This window comes from Nesoenas mayeri (genome assembly GCF_963082525.1).
Source record: "Nesoenas mayeri genome assembly, chromosome: 1".
Classification (NCBI taxonomy): Eukaryota; Metazoa; Chordata; class Aves; order Columbiformes; family Columbidae; genus Nesoenas; species Nesoenas mayeri.
The window spans coordinates 5,351,570-5,374,229 of NC_137541.1; the positions used below are offsets into that span (position 1 = coordinate 5,351,570).

General features: G+C 39.4%; 1 protein-coding gene across 1 annotated transcript in view; it reads left to right on the forward strand.

Annotated features, from left to right (window-relative positions):
- TAF3 (TATA-box binding protein associated factor 3) overlaps nt 1-22,660 on the forward strand; it is a 127,339-nt gene that overhangs the window by 11,864 nt on the left and 92,815 nt on the right. Inside the window, exon 2 of the mRNA XM_080352721.1 lies at nt 320-562. Within this exon, the coding sequence (XP_080208847.1) occupies nt 320-562 (243 nt within the window). The remainder of the gene's footprint in view (nt 1-319; nt 563-22,660) is intronic.

A 22,660-nucleotide genomic window follows, 5' to 3' on the forward strand; every position in this document is an offset into this window, starting at 1 on the left:
GATGTTGCACGATGTTAGTTGTTGCCAGGTAAAGCTGCTTGTTGCTGCTCCCTTGGTTTTACTTCTTGAGGTGCCAATTTTTAATGGTATGAGTTGAAATAAAGCGTTCTGGATCGGAACAGAACAATTTTAAATGAGAATGTGTTCCTAGCTTGAGACATATAGCCTGATGAACAGCAAACCTGGCAGAACTGTGGGACAATAATCTCCATTAGTGGCAGACTGTAATCTCTAAGCATAGATCTGCTGATCAATTTTTATTTAACCGGATTTTTGCAAAAATGTCGTTCTTTTGTTGTTTTTTTCCTTTTTGTTACAGATGGCCGCACAGATCCAGTTTTGGATGATGTAGGTGATGCCTTCAAGCTTATGGGGGTTAACCTGCACGAGCTAGAAGATTATATACACAATATCGAACCCGTCACTTTCGCACATCAAATCCCATCGTTTCCCGTCAGCAAGAACAATGTCCTGCAGTTTCCCCAGCCGGGAAGTAAAGATGCGGAAGAAAGGAAGGAATACATCCCCGATTACATGCCACCTATCGTCTCCTCTCAAGAAGGTGCGAAATTAATCCTTTGCTTTACGTTTTGGTCCCTGTGCGTTCGCATATTTGTTCTCATCCTCGAACGGTTTGAGTTGTGCTGCCCCGTCGCAGTCGCTCTGAAAGGACCCACTGGCCGTTACACGAGTGTGGTTTTACAACAGGTAGCAGTGCTGTGGGGAGGTCATTTTCCACTCTTTTGCTTCCTTCCAAGATTAACTGGTGTCAAAATACAGTGTGTTAATACACGTTTCCGTAATGCATTTAAACAGTAAGTTTTCAGATGACAATAGAAGCAAATACTCTATGCTACCTTTCATGTGTTAGCGTCACACTTGTGTATACTGCAAGAGCTTACAGAATTTGGTAAAGGTAGAAGAAGGAGGGCTGGTGACTGGTACAGCATTCCCAGCTCCTGATGGCTGTTTGTCTTCCTTTGAACAAATTTAACATAAAAACCATAAACAAAACCCAAACCAACAACAAAACAGAAAAACACCAATGAAAAACAAACAAAAGGAAAAAAGAGAAAAACTCCCAAACAACCAACCAAACAAAAGGGAGAGAAAAAAACCCCACACCACCAAAAATCTCTTTCAACTAAAATCAAGTCAGATTTAAAATAAGGAAGTAAGAGTCCTTTAGAGTCACAGTGCTGGCTTTTAATTCTCTTTGCTGATGTCAATTAGGGTTTTATCATTGTTCCAATTGCTCCCCTTCCCTTCTTTGTGCAGCTGTCCCACAGAGGCTGGGAGTCACTGTCACAGTGAAACAACTGTACAAACACTACGGGCTGCAGCCCGAGAATTTTAACAGTGACAGTAGAAAAAGCAAAATTGGTTTATTCTATTTTTCAGCTACGTGAGATTTGATTGCTAATAAGATACACCTTAAAGAAACACAGCCTAGTCTAATTTCCCTTTGAGTATTGAACACCACACAACTATATTTTGTGAGGAGATAAACGTATTGTGGATAAGGTGCAAAAATCCCAGACAGAACTTCATTTTCTGAAAGACTGTAACGAACTGGTGCAATCTTCTCAAACTTCTTATTTAATTTCTAATTTTGTAGGGAAAGAATGGAGATCATACTCTATTATGCGTATTGTTCTTTTTTAAGAACTAAAGTCTTAAAGTCTGAAGATTGAGTGTAAAAATTCTACCCGGTGTAAAGATGAATGTAAACGACATCATCTTATTGAATGAACGAAACCCATTGCTGTGCTGGTACAAATGTCGCGTGGGGCAGTTTTTCAGTGATTTATTAAGCTGTAGTAAGTGTAGGTTCAGTCTTTCATACATGGTGTTCAGCTAGAGAGATGCAGTTACTATGTGCTCCACTTAGATTAAGTGGAATTATAGTCAGGAACAGGAATCTGAAGCATAAAGGGCTATTGGATACAATGGGTTTAGTGTGTTCAGAACAAATATGCTATTTCCAGTAATAATGTGAGGACTTTCTCGTGCTGATGAGTATTTCTGAAGCTCTGTAAAACCTGACTATTCTGTTTGCTTCCCTTGCATAGGATACATAGTTATTTTACAGATCAATAGCATTTTAATGTCTTAATATAATCCTGGAAGCAAAACTTCTGGGTTTCAGTGAAACTGCAGGAATATTTTGCCGGATTGATAAGACGGTGCTAAAATCTTCCCCTTGTGAAGTTTGTTAAAAGGGTTGTTTTAAAAACTAACAATGAACTCTCTTCAACCAGGCAGAAACAAACAGAATGTAAATATCATACATGTAGACAAGATTAAAAAGAGAAAAGTATAGAGGAAGAAGTTAAGAAGTTAAAAGGGATTTTAGTTACCTTGTTCTGACTACTTTCTTGAAACACTTTAGCCTTGATTTTTTAGGAGGTAAACAAACACCATTCTGTCAGAGAAATCCAGCATTTTTGAAGCGTAACAAGCTACCTGGCAGTTTTGTGGCTTTGTTTGTTTGTGGGTTTTTTTTCACTTGGAAAATCATACCTTAAAAATATGCAAGAAAGATCAAATTCAACAAGGCTCTGTAGACAAATATCTGGAAAATGGGAGTGAGAGATGAGAGTATTATAGGCTCAGTCTAGTGATACCTGACATAGAAAGAGACGCTGAAAACTGAAATGGGGACAGTTGTGGGCTTTTTTTGTATGTAACTTTTTATACTCTTTCTCTTGCAAGTTAGATCCAGGGGTTAGATTTGAGCAGGCCTTATAAATAATGTATGAATCCTTTTAACACCCGAAGCAAGAAGATATTATTTCCAAAGTTGGATGAGAACCAGGAAAACTTCTACTGCCTAAGGCTATTGTATCAGGGGATTCAAAAAATGAATACAATATTTATTTTCTAATGGAAATTTAAAGAAAGCATAAAATACAACTGCTGAATGCTGGTTTGTTATAGTTTATCTAAAATAGTTATAGTTGAGCACGTTTTAATTTGGAATTAAGTGTTTTCTGAAAATGCTATTTGTAATTCATTGCCGTATTTCTGGGGTTTTTTTGGGAAGTGGTGGGGTAGATCAAGAAACTCTGTTGCATATGTCAATTGTGTTTTATTCCCAAGTAAAATTTGGAAGAAAACCTTTTACTTTTGCAGATTAAATGAATGCATGGTAAAAATACTGAAGAATTGCAGAAGCTGTTTGAATAGTTTACAGATCTTTATAGAGTAGAAGAAAAAAACCCATAGAGCTGCCGAGATTGTGCAGTTCATAACATTTGAGTTGCTTTGAGTAGGCAATAAAGATAATTAGTAAAGAAGGCAGGCATCATGCACATTACGATGTATAATGTAAATCTTACAGTCACTTAAAGGAACTGTCAGGAGGACTCGTTATGTCCCATTTTATATTGAAGCTTAGAGCTCAGCTCATGTTACGGGTATTTATTTACTGATATGATTCAGAAATTACTATTGCTGATATATTATAGCAATAATGTAGCCGCGACGGTCTAAGGGTATGAACAGAACAAGGTTTATTGGAAGAGGCAACATCTTTTAATTTTATCAGCTGATCTAATTAGAAGGATTATCTGTGGTAACAAACTGCCTTCACAGGTAATTTTAACTAGGTGCTTCAGTAAGAAAAAAGCTGCTTTTATTGTTATTTTTTTAAAAAAAGAACAGCATTCAGTATGCACCATGACCAGTAGGTGTTGCTAACCTCCTTCTTAAAAGTCCTCTCGTTCTGCTTGTGTAACTAACTTCTTATTTCCACTTACTCTAGAACGGGTGGTGTTGTGTTCAGATCATACAATCTACCCAGCACCTTGTGCCATGTCTTAGTTATCGTCGCCAAAGACTCGATAAGAGCATAAAGTCCTGACCAACCTGAGAGGACCCATTTCCTTCATGTGTACTCGATAGCAAAAAATGCTGAAACAGCTCTTGAAATGATTTCTTAATTTGTGGGGGACAGGGAGGAAGACAAATAGGTTTTTGAGATCTGTAATTTGTGTCGGTTGCAAGTTCTGTTCAGTGGTACAAGTTTTGTTCCAAGAAAGCAGCACTAACCAAACGATCTGGTGCAGATTCCAAATACTTGCGCTGCGAGGATCTGCATATAAAATTATGTATTTTATAAAACAATCTGACTTAGTATTTCCATGGCAAATGTTGGCTTTTTAGCAGTATTTTTACAAAGGACAGTGAAGGGATAATTTTATGCCAATATATCATGATGTTCGCTGTCTGCCTATTTTTAATTAGTCTCCTTTTTGTTTTTTGAGTTATTTTAGCACTGTTGTCACTAAAATGTCATGGTAAAGTTGCAAGACAGATTAAAAAAGGAGAAAAAAATAAATTAGTTGCAAAACATGATGGTCATGCTTTATTTCTTGCGCTTTAATGTAAAAGAACATGCATTTTGCAGTAATACATCAACTTCATAGAATTTGTTGATTGCATTTGAAGCAAAACAGTACTGTGCTGAAAGTAGGCCAATTGAGAAAGCCCAGATACTTTTCCACAGCTCATGATAATCACTGGTACATTTTGTGATAATGTTGAGAAGCCTCAGTCCTGATGCTTTAAGAACATGTATCATCCTCCATAATTAAAGAAAAGTGAAGTATGAGTCCTGCATGTGCTGTAGTAACCTTAGTTTTAAGCTTTGCAGAATGAATTTCTACCTGTGCTTGCTGCCTCTTGTTATTATCTCATTTGAAATACTAATAACAATAATGATATTTTTTTAATAGCTACTGTATGTCAACCACTTTCTTTTTCTGACGTTTAGAAGTCACAGGTTGTCCATCCCTGTTTTTCAGAGCGGAAGACTGAAGAAAACACGTTGCTTTTTTGCAAGTGATACTGTTCGTAGTCTGTTATATTTGCATTAGGTCCTCATTCCTCTCTCACACTGTAACTGTGCTGGGGTACATCAGAAGGGAAAAGACATGGGAGCCTGTTCCCGGTAGCTGAGATTTTTCTTATGGGGAGAGGGGCAGCTTTTAGGGAGACAATCCTCCTCCTCAATTCTTGCTTCATTTTCTTTTGTTTTCTGCTTCATACCACTTCACTCCCACTTTGTAGAGGTTCAGCTCCTTTCCCTTAAATATGACCTGGAAACAAACACCATTTTTGCCAGGCACTGAGTTTTGTGGACTTTCATTCCTAATGATGTGTATTCAAGCATGGGCATCGTGTTTCTGATCATTGTGTCAGGACCAGTTCTTGGCACAGTGTACTAATTGGGATTTATTTGTAGCCTTTTCGGTTGGAGCATTTTATTTCCCTGGCAGATCAAAGCATAAAATTGCTGATGATCTTACAGTCCTGCCTTTTCCCCTCTTTGCTGCTGATGTGATGTTAGGACCTGTTACCCATCCAAACTTGATGCTTGCAGCCACTTGGAAGCGTGGAAACCCAGCTGTGGAGTTATACATCATCTCAGAACATCTCTAGTTTTATCAGACAACGTTAGTTACTAAAAATTACATTTGAATTGATGAGAAGGAGGGTGTGTGTGAAGCAAGGCGCTAATCAAAATACCATAGAATCATTTAGGTTGGAAGAGATCCTCAAGATCATAGAGTCCAACCATAACGGGAATTTTTGCATCTGATATCTAGGGTCTGCCGGTGCTAGAACTGTCATTGTATAAAGCATTAAGCATCATGGTGGTATAAAGCATTAGTGTCTAGCTCCAGTGGCTAGATAGATCCGATTTTAAAACTGTCACTGGCCCCTCAGTCTAGCAGTGCTTTCTTTGGCCATTGTCCAGAACTGAATGTAGCAAGTCTTGGACCTCAGGGCAGCATCATTTCAGTCTCTGGTTTCCTCAAGGGTTAAATAAAGCCAACGCTTCTTTCTAAATTAGCGCATGATGTGCTTTATGAAAGATACTGGGATGTCCACTTTGCTATTCTGATAACGCAGCCCTTGCTGTTGTCGTTTGTGAGCCTTTCTAGGTCTAGTTTAATCCCACAGGCCAACTCATCTTCATTCTAACAGCTGCACTGATGATTTAAAAGCAGCAAGGATCTTCTCAACAGAGCTTTTCCAATATACCTGGTTAGGAAACCACCACCCATCAACAAACAGGTACCAGTTTGAAAAGTTCAAACAGGCTGGGAACATTCGCTCCTGGCTGCTGTTTGCTGAGTATTTGCTGTCCGTACAATACGCAGAGTGTCAGCCACTGATGGCTTTTGTGCGAACGAGTCTTCACGGACACATCAGCCTCGCAAGGAAGAAGCAACAGGAGGAACAGACAAAATGAGAAAGGCAGCCAAGCTTGAGATGCAGGCAGAAGAAAAGCATTGGGGAAGAGCCAATAGGAGAGGCAGGTTTCAAAGAAAAAGGAAAATATGAGACAGGAACAAAAATAAAGTGTACTGAAAATGTGCCTTAACTCTTCTATAGAAGGCATGCTGATAAAGCTGTAATTGGGAAGACAACTGTATCTTTACCTTTTCTTTAGAAGTTGTATCATAATCGAAAGCATAATTTCCAGTGAAATACTGCACGAAAGGATTTAATGAGGAAGACTTTTTTTTTTCAAAGCTTAAAATGTGAAACTAAATAGACTTTCACCAAAGAGCTTCATTTAATTTGCAGCACTTGTTAAAAAAATAAAATCAATGTAATAAGTGCCATAGTCAAACTTTATCTGTGGCACAAACCAAATCACATAGCTGGGCATCATAGACTTTGCAGACAGAGACATACGCTATTTTATATTCTATAGGAAGCTAGTACCTAACTTTTCCTAATCATTCATGTATTTGGAAAAAAAAACCCTCTCTTGCTATTTTTGTAAGAAGCTGGAAGAGGAGAATGGAGGAAATGGATTAAAAGTGTTTGCATTGGTTTGGGGAGAGAGCTTGTGATGGGGTTTATGTTTGTTGTTTGTTGTATCCTTCAAAACAAATAAACCAGCTGGAACCAAGCTGTACCTGAATAAGCAAATGAGAAGATACATTTTATAAAGATGCCGACTCCATTTTCTTAAAAGTAATAACAAGGAACTAGTAATACTAACTATAAAAATTCAGCGTTGTGAAAATGTATTTCTTTAGCTCCTCCTGCTATCTGGTTTTATTCGCTGCATATAGCAAATGAAATGAAGTTGAAGTGACGTTTCTTCAATGGGTTATCATCTTTTTATAGTCTTCCCACAAAGACTTTTATGTTTTTCAGACCTGTTTAGATAACTTACAAGTTGTTAGTGATTCTTAAGGATTGAAAATAACTGCACAATGCAGAAGTTGAATCATAAAAGCCAGTAAATTATTTACATTGAATTGGAATGAAAGTCATGGATTCTTTCACTGCATTGTGATGTGCAAATTGCAATTTTGGCTACAATAAAACCAGAGGAGAAAACGGGGCTTTACGATAAAAGGATTCTATTGTCTTGTATATTTTGAACAGAAATGCTGCCATGACTATAATTTCCCACTGATCCTTTCTCAGCAAAACTTTTGTCACTTGTCTTGACTCGTCACGTCAGATCAGTTTTTCCCTTTTCTGACAATGTGTGACTTTGTTTAGCACCCGCATTGCTTCCTGCGCTGTATACTGCTGCTGCACCTCAGGGTTTCATTTCATCTGCATCATCAGACACCTTTGTGCCTTTGAAAGCATACGTTTCAAATTAGGTTATTGTCTGATAGCTCTGTGTTACTGTTCTCAGGCTTTTCAGACTTACTGCACTTAGTATTTTGGGTGACTCTAGGGGAGGAGGTGGGAAATGGAAAGTCTAGCCACCTTAAATCAGGATAAGAGAGAAGCCAACTGGCCTATTTTAAGGGCTGACCTTGTAACTTTGTTATTTTTCAGTGCTCTTGCTCTTTGACTTTTGCCACCAAGGATGCTTTAACTCAAAGAAGAGGTTAGTCAGTGGTTACTAACAGCTCTTGGCCTTTAAAGAATGAATTAAAGTATTTTAGATACTAGGAGCAAACCACAAATTCAGTTGTTACCCCCTTGCACAGGAATTTGTGCCAGACTTTCTGAAAAATGGCTCATAACCCCAGCAAGCCTTGATTTTGTGCTATAGTTGAGGGAATCGTTTGAGAAGGACTTAAAAGTAGAACATAGTGGTTGAGACCTGTGTATATCTGATTTTGAGACACGTGGCCCTAAGTTTCCCCATCAATACCAGTGTGCTCCTGCTGCTGATTAACAACTATTAACTGTGGCATTTACATGAACGTGGCGAAGGGTCCACACCTGGAGTTCAGGAGTTGATACTCCAGCTGTTTATTCCAAGTAATGTGCGGTCCAGAGAAGAGTTACTTGCAGAGTAACTTTTTTCAGTTAAACACTTTTGAAGTGTCTGAAACACTCCTTTCCTCCTGTGAAAAGTATTGGAGTTATTCAGGAACAGACACCGCTCGGTGTTTACACGCATGTTTTTGAGTGTAGCTGAGCCCAACCTTGATCTCAGGGCAAGACGTTGTCTAGACAAAGATCACTCATGGATTATAGGACCCGTATCTCTCTTGCATTAATCAGGTGAATGACTCATTACAAGCTTCTGCAGACAAATATGTGGTAGAGTCCAGGTTAAGACCAAGGAACTCTGCCTGCTGATTTTTAAAATTATGACTAAGAAAGCTCATTTGAATTATTTGTCTTTTGCCACACACAGATAAGCGCTATAACTTTATTGTGCAGCTCTTAAATTCAGTGCCTTCTTCCAGTCTTCGCCTTTGGGTACATGGTCCTGTTTGCTTCAGGGAATATTAGTGAGTGGGTAAGTCCTTAGGAAGGGATAACTTGTTTCTGTGTCCAGGCAGCTCCACTGTCCTCTGCAAGAGCCTGAGAATGCAAAGTTGGATGAATAACAGGGAGAGTTCAGCCTGGCATTTGGAGACATGACCCTGGTTCATGTAGCAAGACACTTGGATAATTAAAGTTCCTCTGTAACCGAGTGGGTTTTTAAAAATTATTCATTCTTGTAATTGCGCTCCTTAGAAACATTAATGACTTTCTGATGACTTGACAAGTTTTGGGGTTTTTTTTAATATATTTCTTTAGTTTGGATTTTGTTTCTTTGTACATCTGTGTGTTGCGTGCCTAGGTAAAATGTAATTCTGTTTGTGTGTTGTGTATAAATGGATATTGTTTGGATCGGTTAAGCAGAAGCTACCATAGCATACCTGTGTTTTTAAGAAGCAATGTCAAACGTGAGCGGGGCTGGATCTGGCTTGTATTTAGCCCAAGGCTGGAAAACATAAGGTCTTCAGGTGGTAACACAGTAAGTCACACATTTTTCTGTCTTGGTTTGAGATTAGTGTTTCAGTCGTGGTTCTAAGTGATGACGCCACGCTGCCAGAGGTGGTATTTTGTATGGAGACATAAATTGCAGCTCAACTTTGTCTGTGTGTGCGCATTTAAAGCAGTCCGATAACGACTCAGACGGCCTTTATTCTGGCCACTTTACAACCTGCAGCTTTCTGCTTAATTTATTTTCTTTAGTGAACTTGTTTGCCCTTTGTATTCACAATGTTGGTGTCTGCCGCTTTCCCGTTCCAAAGAGCTGCGTTAAGGGAAGACTCTGCGTTTCATGTGTACTCTTACAGTTGGGATGGAGCATATTTTTCTTCAAACGTTATGAACTCTTTTCCCTGAGGGGAGGAGGATGGTACTGATTCTGTGCATCTGAGAGGTATAGCTTAACAGATTGGCCAAATAATCCATCTTGAATTGGAGAGCGAATAATTTTCATACCCCTTATCTTGCATAGATTTTTGTGGATATTCATCTCAGCAAATGAACTTTGCATTTCTAAATGTTCAGAGCAGCGTGTTCGTTCAGGTACAGCATACTTGAATCTTAATATTCTCCAAGTTTCTCCATGTTTCTCCAGGTTTCTGTGCATGTGAGACTTGCGTTCCAGGCGTATTCAAAGAATACGTTTTGCGCTTGTGTGCGGACAACACTAATTATGTCTGACAGTCACAACTGGGAATAGCACGGAGGAAATAATAGTTCTTGACCAATCGCTAAAACACAGGAAGTCCTGGTGCCATAGGAAGGGAAAGAAACTCACTTTTCATTTCCTTTAGAGTCTAGTGTGTTCAGATTAACTTGAAAGGGAGCTGAAATGAGGATTAAGTCTTCAATCGTGTCGCTACCTACGTGTGGAGCCCGTCTCAGCAGGCCAGGAAAGTTCTCATAGCCCAGCTGCTGGGTATCCTATTGCAAATTAAATATGGAACAAGGATGCGTTTGGATTTGCATGAGAAACTTTTAACACATTCATTAAAGAGGCTTTCCTGCTGCTCTGCATATTTTAAATCACAATATCGCTGAAGGTGATAGCTCATCTGTAATCTCTCAGAGATAACTAGTTTGTTTTGCAGAGGATTGATGGATTTTTTTCACCACTCTTATATGCAAGTTTTAATTTTCCGTAATACAGGCTTTACATGTTCAGATCAGCAAAATTTATTGTCATTCAATTACCTTTGGGGGGGTATGTGTGTGTATAAAATATTGTACAAACAAATATTTGCAATGTGATCAAAACATGTACATATATTCATTTATTATTTTTTTTAAGATAAAAGCTATGGTTAAAATCACCTATCCTTGTCCACAGAAGTTGAGTTGGGATGTTATTTAATAAGTTTTAACTTTACAAGTGAAAATCTATTTAAATTTTGGTGAGATTTAGCCATCTGTTTATCCTCCTTTAGCATCATCCCTTAACTTTTTTTCGGAGTCCTTAAAAACATGATACAAAATCACGTTGCTTGGGGTGAGCTGAAAAATCAAGGTGGAATTTTATTGTTCCAGTGTTTCTATATAGTTCAGTTGCACTTACAAACTGCAGTGTATGAAGGGTTTATCACAATATTGCATATATTGAAAGAATTGAATATTTTTTAGGACTCTGGGGAATGAATTCACTTTATGTGAATTAAAAAGTGATAAGTATCTGAGTGCTTGTGTTGCAGGTAAGAACCTTCTCTTAGATGGGCCAATTTGCAGCGTATGCACAGTATCTATTTAAAACTTCGGGTAATTCAGGCTGAAACACTGAATTTCTTCAGTGTAAACCTCCATGTGTGTGGGTTGGACCTTTGAAGGTCCCTTCCAACCCAAAATATTCTATGATTTTTGGTCCATCTCTGCTTGAGCTGGGTTAGGTGAACTCCCAACACATCTTCCAGACCCCTGGTGTAGTTTCATAGGGATGGGATGCTGGTGCAGAGCTCTTAAAGTCTTAAAAACCAGCCCTGGCAAAAGACAAAATGCTTCCCACCACTATGGGAAGGGTATTAGAAGGAATCTACGCTTGGATTTTGTGGTATCAATTGTCCGTGTGTCCTGCGTGCGGGACATCTGTCCTGTGCTGTGGCAGGCGGTGATTCTCCTGCATCACAGGCTGAGACAAACAAAACTCATACCAGGAGACATCCAAGGCCGAGCAATGAAGCAGGAACCAGTGTCAATTAGTCGATGGCATTTCACAAAAAGCTCGGTCTACTGTCGAGACCGGCATATTTCAAACGAGATGAAAAATTAAGCCCTCGCCACTCGTGGTGATTAAAGGCTCGGTGGCTCGCTTTTCAAGAGCAGCGTGTTAAACCCCGCTGGCACCGTTCCATTTGGGTTAGAGAGTTCTGCCAAACTAAATGCCCCGAGCAGTTTCAAATTCGTGGAGGAGAAGCCGCTCGGCGCTGCTCTGTGCCGCTCAATAGCCGCCGCGTCCTCCCATCAAGATTACTGCATTTCAGCCGTAATTGGAGTGATGCTGAGCTGAGACCAAGTCCTGTCGATTGAATGCATGCAGCCAGCATATTTCTTATATATTTAAGCATAAATCCAACAGTGTATGTGTGTTTTTTAAGCTTTAGACCTGTGTGAATGATGATAAACAAATGCCAGGTCATTGCGCTCTTTCAGGACAGGGAGTAGAGCCCATCGTGGTATCAATTCTATGTTTGCAGAGGAAAAAAACATATATGATCTGTAGGTGCTGTGAACATACTGAAGAAACCAAGACAAATGAACAAATATTGATTCCTATTATCTAAATAGTTTTCTTCCTTTCACATGCATATGAGGCCTGCTTTTGTGCCTAATATAGATGGTTTCTGTGTGGTATTTTTAGCAATCAACATATAGAAAAGGTGTGCGGGCTTTAAATTAGGTGCAAATAGCCAAGTAGAAGGACAACTAACTGGTTATAATCACTGTGAAAGAAACACGCGTGATGTGGGAAGGTGGCGCTGTCAGTGCCACCAGCAAAATGTGTGTTGGGGTTAAATAACCCACAGTAGGATTTTTTGTAAAATGGAATAATTCTTATCGGCTCCTGGTAAAACGGCGAACACTTGTGCTGCTTTCAGGCTCCACTGTTACCCATGTGCCGCTTCTATGCCGTAGCTACTGCCCTTATCTAAATGGAAAACCCTTTCCAGCTTGAGAGCAACGTAGCAACTTTTTAATATCAAAAAGAGCACATTATACACAACACATGTACGAGACTCCAAAGAACATGGATGCTCCCTAAAGTTTTTGGAGCTGGTGTGTGTGTGCGCTAATCTCCTGAGAGTTCATTGCTCCAAGCTTTTATCAAGAGCAAAGGGAGTTGGAGCCGGAGACTTCTATGCGCTGCCGCTCCATCTGAAAGAACCAGCTCCTTTTTCCTTAGTTCAAGGCAATATGCCCAGAAGTATGTGTACATCGTGCCTATCAATGCAGTCACAGGACTCTGACTTTCTTTTTAAGTGGAAATGCTTTCATTCTGTATTGTTAAACGGCAGACGAGGTTTCTGCTACAATCCCATTGTCTTAGATACGTTTCTCAGCGCAGCACATCTTTGCATTGAGCTGTTACTACCTTTTAATGTTGGTTAGAAGAGGTGAAATATATTGGTAGTATCTCAAGGGAAAGACTCTGCATGTTGGTTTTACAGGGAAGAGCTTAAATGTGGTTTAAAAACCTGCTTGCTTCTGATTGTCACAAGGATGGCTCCGAGTTGACTGCAGCTTTGAAATGTCCAGTTTTGCCATTTCCTTTGCCTTAATTGGTGTGAGTTTTCTTTCCCAGATAATCTTTTATGAACACGCAGTGAGATGAGGGAACGAGTGAGAGATCCCGACAAGAAATCGTGTCCACTTAGTATCGCATTAACAGGGAGAGAACACGCGGGGTATCACATAACTCACTAAACACTATTCTCCAGAATTAGGTGACTTTGTTTCCTTTTCCGCATTAACTGTCCCAGCATCCCGCAGAGGTCGGGGTTGCTTTTTGAACGGCCAAAGCTGCATTAGTGCCATTCTTTTTCTGAACATTCTTTTGATTTCTTTCTCTATCATTAAGACAGAAGCCGTAACCTTTTCGTTTTAATGAGCCAAAGCTTTGTAAAACCGGGAACCTCTCCTGGTCATAGGTAGCATGCTACATGAACATGTTTAAGGCAATTGAATTTCTGCAGGAAACAGTATGCGAAGAAAATTCTTGCTTCCTCATGCAAAGAGCCAGATTCCTAATTACAACAGAGCTGATGAAGAATTACATTTGGCAAAAATCCAAAGCAATACTCAGCCTCATTGCCTCGTGTTGCAGAGTGAGGCACCTTAACTGTTCTGTCATCACACCTTCTGATTTAATTGAAGGAAAATTAGATGTCTAAGTGGAGATTTTCAATATTTTTCCTCCTTCCACTTCTATTTGAGAGTGTACTCATAAAGGATTTACTTTTCATAATTGTTACATATATACATAACATAGTACCTATATTGGGTTCTATCACACCTACCTTCATTCTGCTGATGCAGTATCAAGGCTGAAGCTTTTATTCTGCAAAACCCAAGTCGTTTCCCTCAAGCTTTTATTTTGCCTTTTATGTGTGTGTCTCATTTACAACATTCAGAGCAAAATATATGTTCTTAAAATAACAGCAGCATAATCTGGTTACATATGGCAAAGGAAATAATATGAAAGATCTAGGCTTTCTCTAATCTCAGTTCATATAGCATCTTATATTGTCACGTTATGTGGCTATAAAATGCATTGTACAAGTGGAATATTTTAAACATTGTGTTAAAATTTGCAATTTTTTAAAATTTAGCATCACTAAAAGACTAGTATTAATGTTTACTGTATTTTAATTAAATTAATTAAATGTGTTTATTTCTAAGTTTACTCTAAGTTGCTTACTAGCTCTTTCTACCAGCACCTCTTTTCTCACTTGCACACAAAACAAAGGAGCAGAAATCCAGAGAGGGTGATTACTTGGGCTGCATGTGCTGGTTTCAGAATGGAAACTCTGGGAGGGAAGCTGAGAGGAGCCAGACGAACACATGCAAAGAAAATTAAATGTTTCAGGCCGATCTGAGCAGTGGAGATCATTTGACTACAGTCGTGGTGTATCTTGGAGGTTGTATTTGTCGTTAGTATGCATTCATCTCTACTAACGAAGAAGAGCTTAGTGTGTCATATACCTGGCGCAATTTGGAGCACGAGGTCCAGAGGTTTGCTCCTAGTAGTCACTGTCATTGTGAGACATAAAGACACCAAAGTGGTGTGGCTGTAGCTAGAGTTTGGGGAGAAAGGGAAACGTTGTCCATGCTAGCGAAGAACATGTTCTGTGGTTGAGTTGAACCAGAGCCATCAGGGCACACCAAGATATCGGCAATGACCTGAAAAGAGGTTGGAGCGAGGAGGAGTTTGTCTCTTCTCGCAAGTAACAAGCGACGAGAGGAGATGGCCTCAAGTTGTGCCAGGGGAGGTTTAGATTGGTTCTTGGGAAAAATTTCTTCCTGGAAAGGGTTGTCGGACATTGGAACAGGCTGCCCAGGGCAGTGATGGAGTCACCATCCCTGGAGGGGTTGAACAGGTGCAGGGATGACGTTCTTAGGGACATGGATTAGTGTCAGTGTTAGGTTAATGGTTGGACTTGATGATCTTGAGGGTCTCTTCCAACCAAAATGTTTCTGTGGTTCTGTGGTCATCGCCATTCCATAGGGTGGATGTCAAGAGGATAGACCAGACTCTTCAGTGGTGCCCAATGACACGATGAGGGGCAATGGGCACAGAGTGAAGCACAGGAGGTTCCATCTGAATATGTGGAGAAACTTCTTGGAGGTGCCAGAGCCTGGACCAGGCTGCCCAGAGGGGTTGTGGAGTCTCCTTCTCTGGAGACATTCAAACCCACATGGACACCTTCCTGTGTGATCTGCTCTGGTGAAGCTGCTTTAGCAGGTGGGTTGGACTCGATGATCTCCAGAGGTCTCTTCCAATCACAGCCATCCTGTGATTCTGTGATTCCTGTTGCAGCTCTGGGAAGAGCACAGGACCACAGCCCATCTCCAGTTGCACCCTCATCAATTTGAGGTGCTAAGAATAGGGTGATGCTGTGAGAAGGGAGATGATTATTTGGAGGGAGCCAAACCCTTCCCACAGACTTGTCATGGCAGCGTACTTCTGGTGGATAATTCAGTAATGGGATGTTTTGTTGTGTGATGTGAAAGAGATGAAAGCCAAGTCTTGAAGTGCATGCCCAAGGTCTGTTGCAGTGACAGATAATGGTGATGATGCTAAACAAAATAACTTTGGTATTAGAAACAGCAGAGCCATGTTACCAAGATGCTTCTGTCAGGTCAGTTTATACTGTTGGGAAGACTCTAAGCCCGGCTGAGCTCGGCAGGCTGAGCCTCTGTTTAGGTGGGTGCCCTGTATTGGGAGCACTTGGAGAATGCTTTGAATTAGAGCTTGCACGACACCCTCGTACCATGCACACGTGCAGCAATGTCTGCTTGAAGGACTCCTTTATTCAGAAACAACATCCATCTAATGAAGAGCAGGAATCACTGCAGAGAAGCAGATTACATCAGTGAGGTGCCCTGTTAAAGGACAACACCAGCTCTGCCAGCTGAGCAAGGTTTTGGGGTATGGGTACACAAGTCTCAAGTTTAAACTGGTTCTGATATGTCCCTTCTCCTGGCAAAACAAGGGGGCTATGTGTTTACAGACCTTCTGTCAGTGTTTGGAGTCTGTTAATGAGCCGATTGTATGGAAAATACACATTCCACTGATTTTTCTCTTCATCAGTCTTCTAGATATCCCAAAAAATTAGATCTTTTCCTCTTTCCTCTTAAAAATCAGATGAGATCAAGTGTTTTCGAATAACACAGCTGTGGTTTTTCACCATAGTTATCGCATCGCATTTGCTGCTTAATGCAAATTCAATAATCATATTGGTTTAGACTTCTACGTTGACTGCATCAGTGTGTTTTTAACAGTAATATTTCACAGATCACTGCCAAAATGCGTAGGTTTCACACTATTTTCAGCAAGATTTCCAGCTTGAAAGCGCAGTAAGCTTGCTTTATATTAGCTAGAAAATCCCAAGGTGTAAAAACCCCAGAAGGTCTGTATCACTCTTCTCCCTTCAGATACCACACGTGCAAATATTTTATAGCATCGTTCCAAGCCTCAAGTTGAGAGAAGTTATGACTTAAGGCTATTGAGCATGTAGGTTTTCAGACAGCTGCAAGTTCTGCTATTTTTAAACCCTTCTTCATACGCAACAAAAGCTCTAGTTATTGCAGTCAATAATGTATTCAATAAACATTGATTTAAAACTTTTTACTATATATTTTCACTGTGTTTTGCTAATAAAAAGAGGAATGTGGAAGGAAACATTTTGTGAACTCAAATAGCTGAAGTCTTATGGCAACTTTCTCACAGAAATTCAGCTCCTAAGTGGAAAACACACTTAAGATGTTGTATTTCTAATAGATACAGCTGGTGTTTTTCTTTTCCCCTGAGAATTATAAATGTCCGAGGCATGATTTAAAATGGAAATAGCATCAGAGCCTTCGCCATTGAGTCACTATCAATTTGCTATAGTTAAACCGTTCAGGGAGATAAAGTAGATTCAATAGAGCTATCAGATGGTATCTCACAGTCTTTTTATTTAAATGCGCTTCACTCTTAATGCAAAAAACCCCATGTATATATGTGCCTGTGTATGTTACCGAAAGGGCCTAAAGATCCTTGGTGCTCAGTGTGTTTTGGTTTTCTCGGTTAGCCGGTGTCTTTGCAAACCTCATCTTAACTTTGACACATGTATTACTTTGCTAAACCAGCATGTTCAGCAATGTATTTCTTTTTTCCTCCAAGCTCAGTCTTTCCAGCATTCTGGAATTGTCAATTTTCCTAAACGCCTTCTAATTTGTGTGCAATTTCCCCAGCTGGAAACTGGAACTTGGTTTTGACTTATAGCTCTAAAATGATCCTATGCAACATTGTGGCTTTTCTAATACTAAGACTGATTTAAATGCTATGGGCAAATTTGCTTTGCCTTTTCTCCCTGCCAGTGCGTGCCTCTTGCTACTGGTTACCACTCCTAAATATTCCATACTTCTCTTGCTAATTAACAGGTTTCTTGAAATGCATTAAATATTTCTCTGTGTGCCAAGATCAGCTTCTAAGCATAATAGTTTATTTATGGATATATTTCTCATACCTGTCATTTTCCACAAATGTTTGTGCCACGCTTTCAATGTGATACTTTCTGACGAGTTTCATTCAGTGAGATCATCCTGGTTTTTCGAATATGCCACAATAACAACAAGCATAAATTATATTCATTTAGTTCCTTGCTAGGTAGCTCTCTCCACTTTTCATTACCCAAGACTTTTCAAGTCAGATTTTGTGATAGCCAGATATCGAACTTTAAAGCTTCTATTAGTTTCCAGTTATCTATGATATTTGTAGTTCTTTCAGAAGAATCAGGAAATTGATCATAGTTTTCTTTTTGATTTTTCTGTCTAATCTTGTGGGGTTTTCTCTTAATACGTCCTAATTCTGTTATGGGTTGAAGTGGTAGTCGTTAGGGTCATTCTTTTGAAGTATGTGTGTATTCCGAACTTCATATTAATTAGATACATGTAAGAACAAGCAGCTTTACTAAATAGTGAACTGGTAGAGACAGGAGAATAGTTTGAGACCTGAATTTTTCTCAAGCAGTATCAAAACAATGTTGTCTGCTATGTACAGGTTTCTTGGGTTCCAGATACAAACCATTTGATACTGACTGTTTATAATTCTGGAATTTAGTAGCGATGTTTACAGTCCGAGACTACCCAGCATGAAAAAAGCAAAACAAAAAATGCAATATGTTGGTTCTACATCACCGAAGAAGCTTTTCTTCTATACAAGTTTTATGATAGAAATGTGCAGAGGATGGATATTAAATAAGCAGAAGCAGCTGAAAATGGAAACTGCCCAAGAAGTTTAAACAAGTCAGCATGAAGTGCGGAGGCTTAAAACGTTTGCAGTTTGTATTTCCATCCCTGTTCGCCCTCCTGGAAACTTGCCCTGGGTTCGTACTTAGGACCAGCCTCATATAGTAACTGATACAGAGATGTGGCTGTAACCCATGGCCGCCCTTACAGGCAAATGGTTTTCTCTAGGATTCTGGCTAAAGTATAACAATATTTTTCAGTCTTTTCTTACTAGTGGTTCCTTGTATTTCCCTAGTTTGTATTCTTCTGAAAAGGCAAAATGGTTTTCTTGCATAGTTGGACAGTGCCGAAGCCTTTTACTAGTAATTTTTCTACCCAAACTTGATGGCTGCCATGGTCCAGATTTGACATGTCTTAGAGGTTTCAATGTCTCTTTGACATTGAATAAAGTTTTGACATGTATCTTGACACTGTTGGATCAGTGCTAACTGCATGTTTTCATTTTTTACTGTTATATCCGATTTATTATTTACTATTAAATTATTTTTCCTTATTAAATGCACTCATCTTGGCTAACATACCCCTTATCCTAATTTTCAGTAAGACTCTCATCATAAGTAAAGCGTGATGTGAGATACTGAGGGTACGTGGAACAGAAGTAACAAGGAAGAACGGCTGAAAATGCTTCGAGTTCATTTTTACTGGAAGTACTTCAGCCTGCTAACGCAGCAAATAGTTCTTTCCTTAACGAACAACTGGCTTAATTTTTATGAACGCACTTTTGTGCAGATGTCTGAAAGAGAAGAGGAAAAAGAAAGATGATTTTGCCAGGGGAACAGCCTAATTTTAATCACCTCGATGAGGTCCTAAATGAGCTTTCTGAAGCTTCAGCTGGACAGAGGGCAAAGGTGCAGGAAAGCTGGATGTGACCATCAAAGGTTCCTTTTCCACTGGTGCTCACAGTCTTACTGAGCATCTTCTTGTCTTTCTGATTTTACAGAGCAACTGTGCTGTGAGTAGGTCAATCTAATGATTTGGCTGTATTATTAACAGTATTTTTTACCTTTGTGTAGAAATCTAAAGGAATAAATATAATAATAGTCACCCTAAGGTACCAAAAAGGTAAGATGTTCCCTATAGGTGTCTCTTGGCAAAGCTCTCACAGTCACATTTCATTCCCCCCGAAGTTATTTCTTAATATTTGTGTTGATTCTGCTCTGCATTCTCAACTTTCAGAATTCTTTCTGAATCTCTTAGAAATCCTTCAGAGGAGAGTAAGGCAACTTGGATTTGTTTGACAGCCATCACTGTTTGGCAAGAGTCTTCCCCCTATATATGCAAATTATTTGTACTTTGAAATGAGAATTTGGGGGGTTACATTGTTTCCTGAATTTGGCTAGCAAATTAACTTGGAAATAATGCGCTGTTCTTGTTCCTTTTCGTTACGTGTCCTGGTTTGGGTTGGGTTTTTTGGAGGGGGCAGAGATCAGATTTCAGTGCATTTCAATGATTTTTAAATTGCCCAATTTAAAAGCGTCTGTTTGGACTAATATAACATGCATACATCCATTACCAACCAAAGTTTAAATGCACTAACTCCATTATATTTTAAATGAGTGATCCATGGGGAAAAAAGTTCTCCATTTAGTGCTTTGTTTGCTGTTTTGGAAGATGTTTCTTGTGTTTATTTACTGAATGTAAAAAAAGTGTGCCTGTTAAGATCAGATCTAATACACTGTCAGTAATGTTCACATCGTGGGAAATGTATATCGTGACATCTTAGCACACAGAAACTAAGGCATTCTTTCTCATTTTCATTGGGCAGAGAGCTAAACATATCCTGCCCAAGTGGTAAAGAAATGCTTTTAGGGAAAAAAAAAACAAGATTTTTGTGATTTGGGAAAGGTTACTTTGTAAAGTTTTTGTTGTATGCTTTGCAATGTGTGGTGTAGGTGTAACAAAGTGTGCTGGGCATGCAGAGGAAAGAGGGTTTATACTCTCCAATTTTAGCTTTCTTTGGCATCTGCATGTCCGCTCTGTCTTTCTGTAGGAATCAATGGACAGATTGCTTGCTAGTAAAATGTAGTTTCATTATTTTTCTTCCCTTCGTTTAAAAATAAAAAATGTGTTTGGTGGTTTGGTTTGGTTTTAAGTTTTCCCCTTAAATCCCTGAAATGCCATCCCTTATTCTATAAACACAGTTAGTAGGGGCAGCACTGGGGATGGCAGATACTCCTGCATTGCTCTGTTTTGCCTTTCATATCCCCAACAGCTCCAGCCTTTATTTTCTCCTTGTTGTAGCGACTGGCAGTGGGTAGAAAGAGACTTGATAGATCACAAAGATCAGGGGAAACTCTAGAAAGTCATCAGTGCTTAAACACCAGGTGGCAAATTAATTTGGGTGGCTGATGTGTCCTTCTGTGGCGCCCGAATGGAGAATTCCTGAAAATCTGGATTTTCAGATGAGTGAACTGATAGGTCTGTAGTAAATTAGGGCTCTATATTCTCTTGGATTATTTGTTTGCTATTTTGATTACGCCGACCTGCTTTAAACTCCCTGTAGGAAAAGGAGGTGACGTGATCTTCTCGTTATTACCTTCCGTGTTTCTTTAAAAAGCCTCAGTTTAACACTTAAAGGAAGAAAATGCTTTTTGTCTTTCTTGCCTGCTGGACCTCGGTTGCATTTTGCACATTGAACTGTCAAACCCCTCATGATTCTTTATTATTGTGATTATTCAGAAGACTGTGCAACCATCTTTTCTCGACAAGGAGATTAGTTTATGCCAGAGAACTTTTGTGAATCACAGCCTGTTGGATTTTCTTAGAAATAAGCACTGAGTTTAAATGTCTCTCTTTTGGGAATGAAAGGGAATAACTTAATATAGTTCATCACTTCTGGCACTACCTGCCTAAAACAACAAGAGGACAATGGATTAAGATTTTAGATTGTGCAACTGTCCTGCAAAACTAACGCTCCTTTTGGAAAGACGAAAAGCAAACCACCTCCAAGCAGGCTATGTATTTAAATTCACAGCAAATGAACCTTTAGGATCCAACAGTAGCAGTAAATCTTCATCATTTACATAGCATTTTGAGTAAGCAAGTTGCTAAATGTTTTGGTGTAGCCTGAACTTATGGTAATATTACACATCCTTGATACTGCATTATTAAGATGCTATTTTTGTGGTGTTGTTACTGCGCCGATGTGGCTTTAAGTGATTTTAACACCTTCACTTAACCTCTGAAGTGCAGGAGTTTAAATGTATGTCCAGTGGAGGCTCAACCAGCTGCAATCTGGAAAAAAGATAGACTGTGAAAATTAGGCTTGCAACACAGATTTAAAATTGAAAGAAGTTGTATATGAGGATGGGTGCCGGACTCCTCAAAAAGACACACTCTTAATTTCAGCCTTTTCTGTATTACTGTGCTTAAGCAACTAATTTTTTAGTTAGCCAAAAGCATCTCAGCTTTGCCGATGTGAAACAGGCAAAAGAGAAATAGATCTGGATGCGGAAAGCCCAGGGCTGGTAACACTACGTAGCAAATAAAAAGTCTATCGGGATCACTAAGAACTCACATATATCTTTGGAATGAGCAGCACCCGCAGGTACTCCCAACCCCGCAGGTTTATACATAGTTTTAGCATCCTGATTTCAAACCGTCGTGCTCGATAAGGATCGCAGGAGACGGTGTCCGTATCAAAACCAGTTGCGCCCTCGTTCTCCAGCGTCGCCGTCCGGATGAGCAGCTGATTCATGGGCACCTCTCAGGAGGCTCGTGAGGTGCTGGAAAAGAGCCCGAAATCTGAAAAAACCCTCACTTCAAGTCTGCCCAACGTGCATTTGTCTTTTACACTGAATGTTCTCTGACATTTAAACCCACAGAAATTTAATATTTCTCAAGAATATATATATTTTTTTAATTACTACTATTAAAACAAAAGCAGCTTTATCACCATTTACCCCCAGTTTTAAAAAAGGTGTCGCTGAGGGTAGAAAAATGAGTTTTAACGTAGTCTGTGTTTGCCCGTTTCATGCTGTTCACCTTGTTCCTCTGCATACCCACAGAGCTCGGTGTCTGCTCTTACCTACATTTTCTGGCTACGATCTAATCTAAAATATCTGAGTGCTTGTGGCTGTAGTTTTTTGCAGGTGACAAAAATTATGTATGAGTTAATCATTAGAGAAATATTGAATTTGGGGAAAAGGCAACGCTCAGACTTTCAAATCTGTGGCTCTTTTTTTATTAGCTGAAATTTTAAAAACTTTGATTGAAGAAGAAGATGTTAACGTGAGTTCTCTCTTTATTCTTCCTTTACTCCTTTTATTCGCCTAGATTAAGGTGGGAGAGAAGAGGGATGTAAGGAAAGGGTCTTGTCTACCTCATGTCTCCCTTAGTCCTGAAAACCTTTATTTTTATAGCTATGAAATTGTTCTGTTGTTCCCCCAAACACATA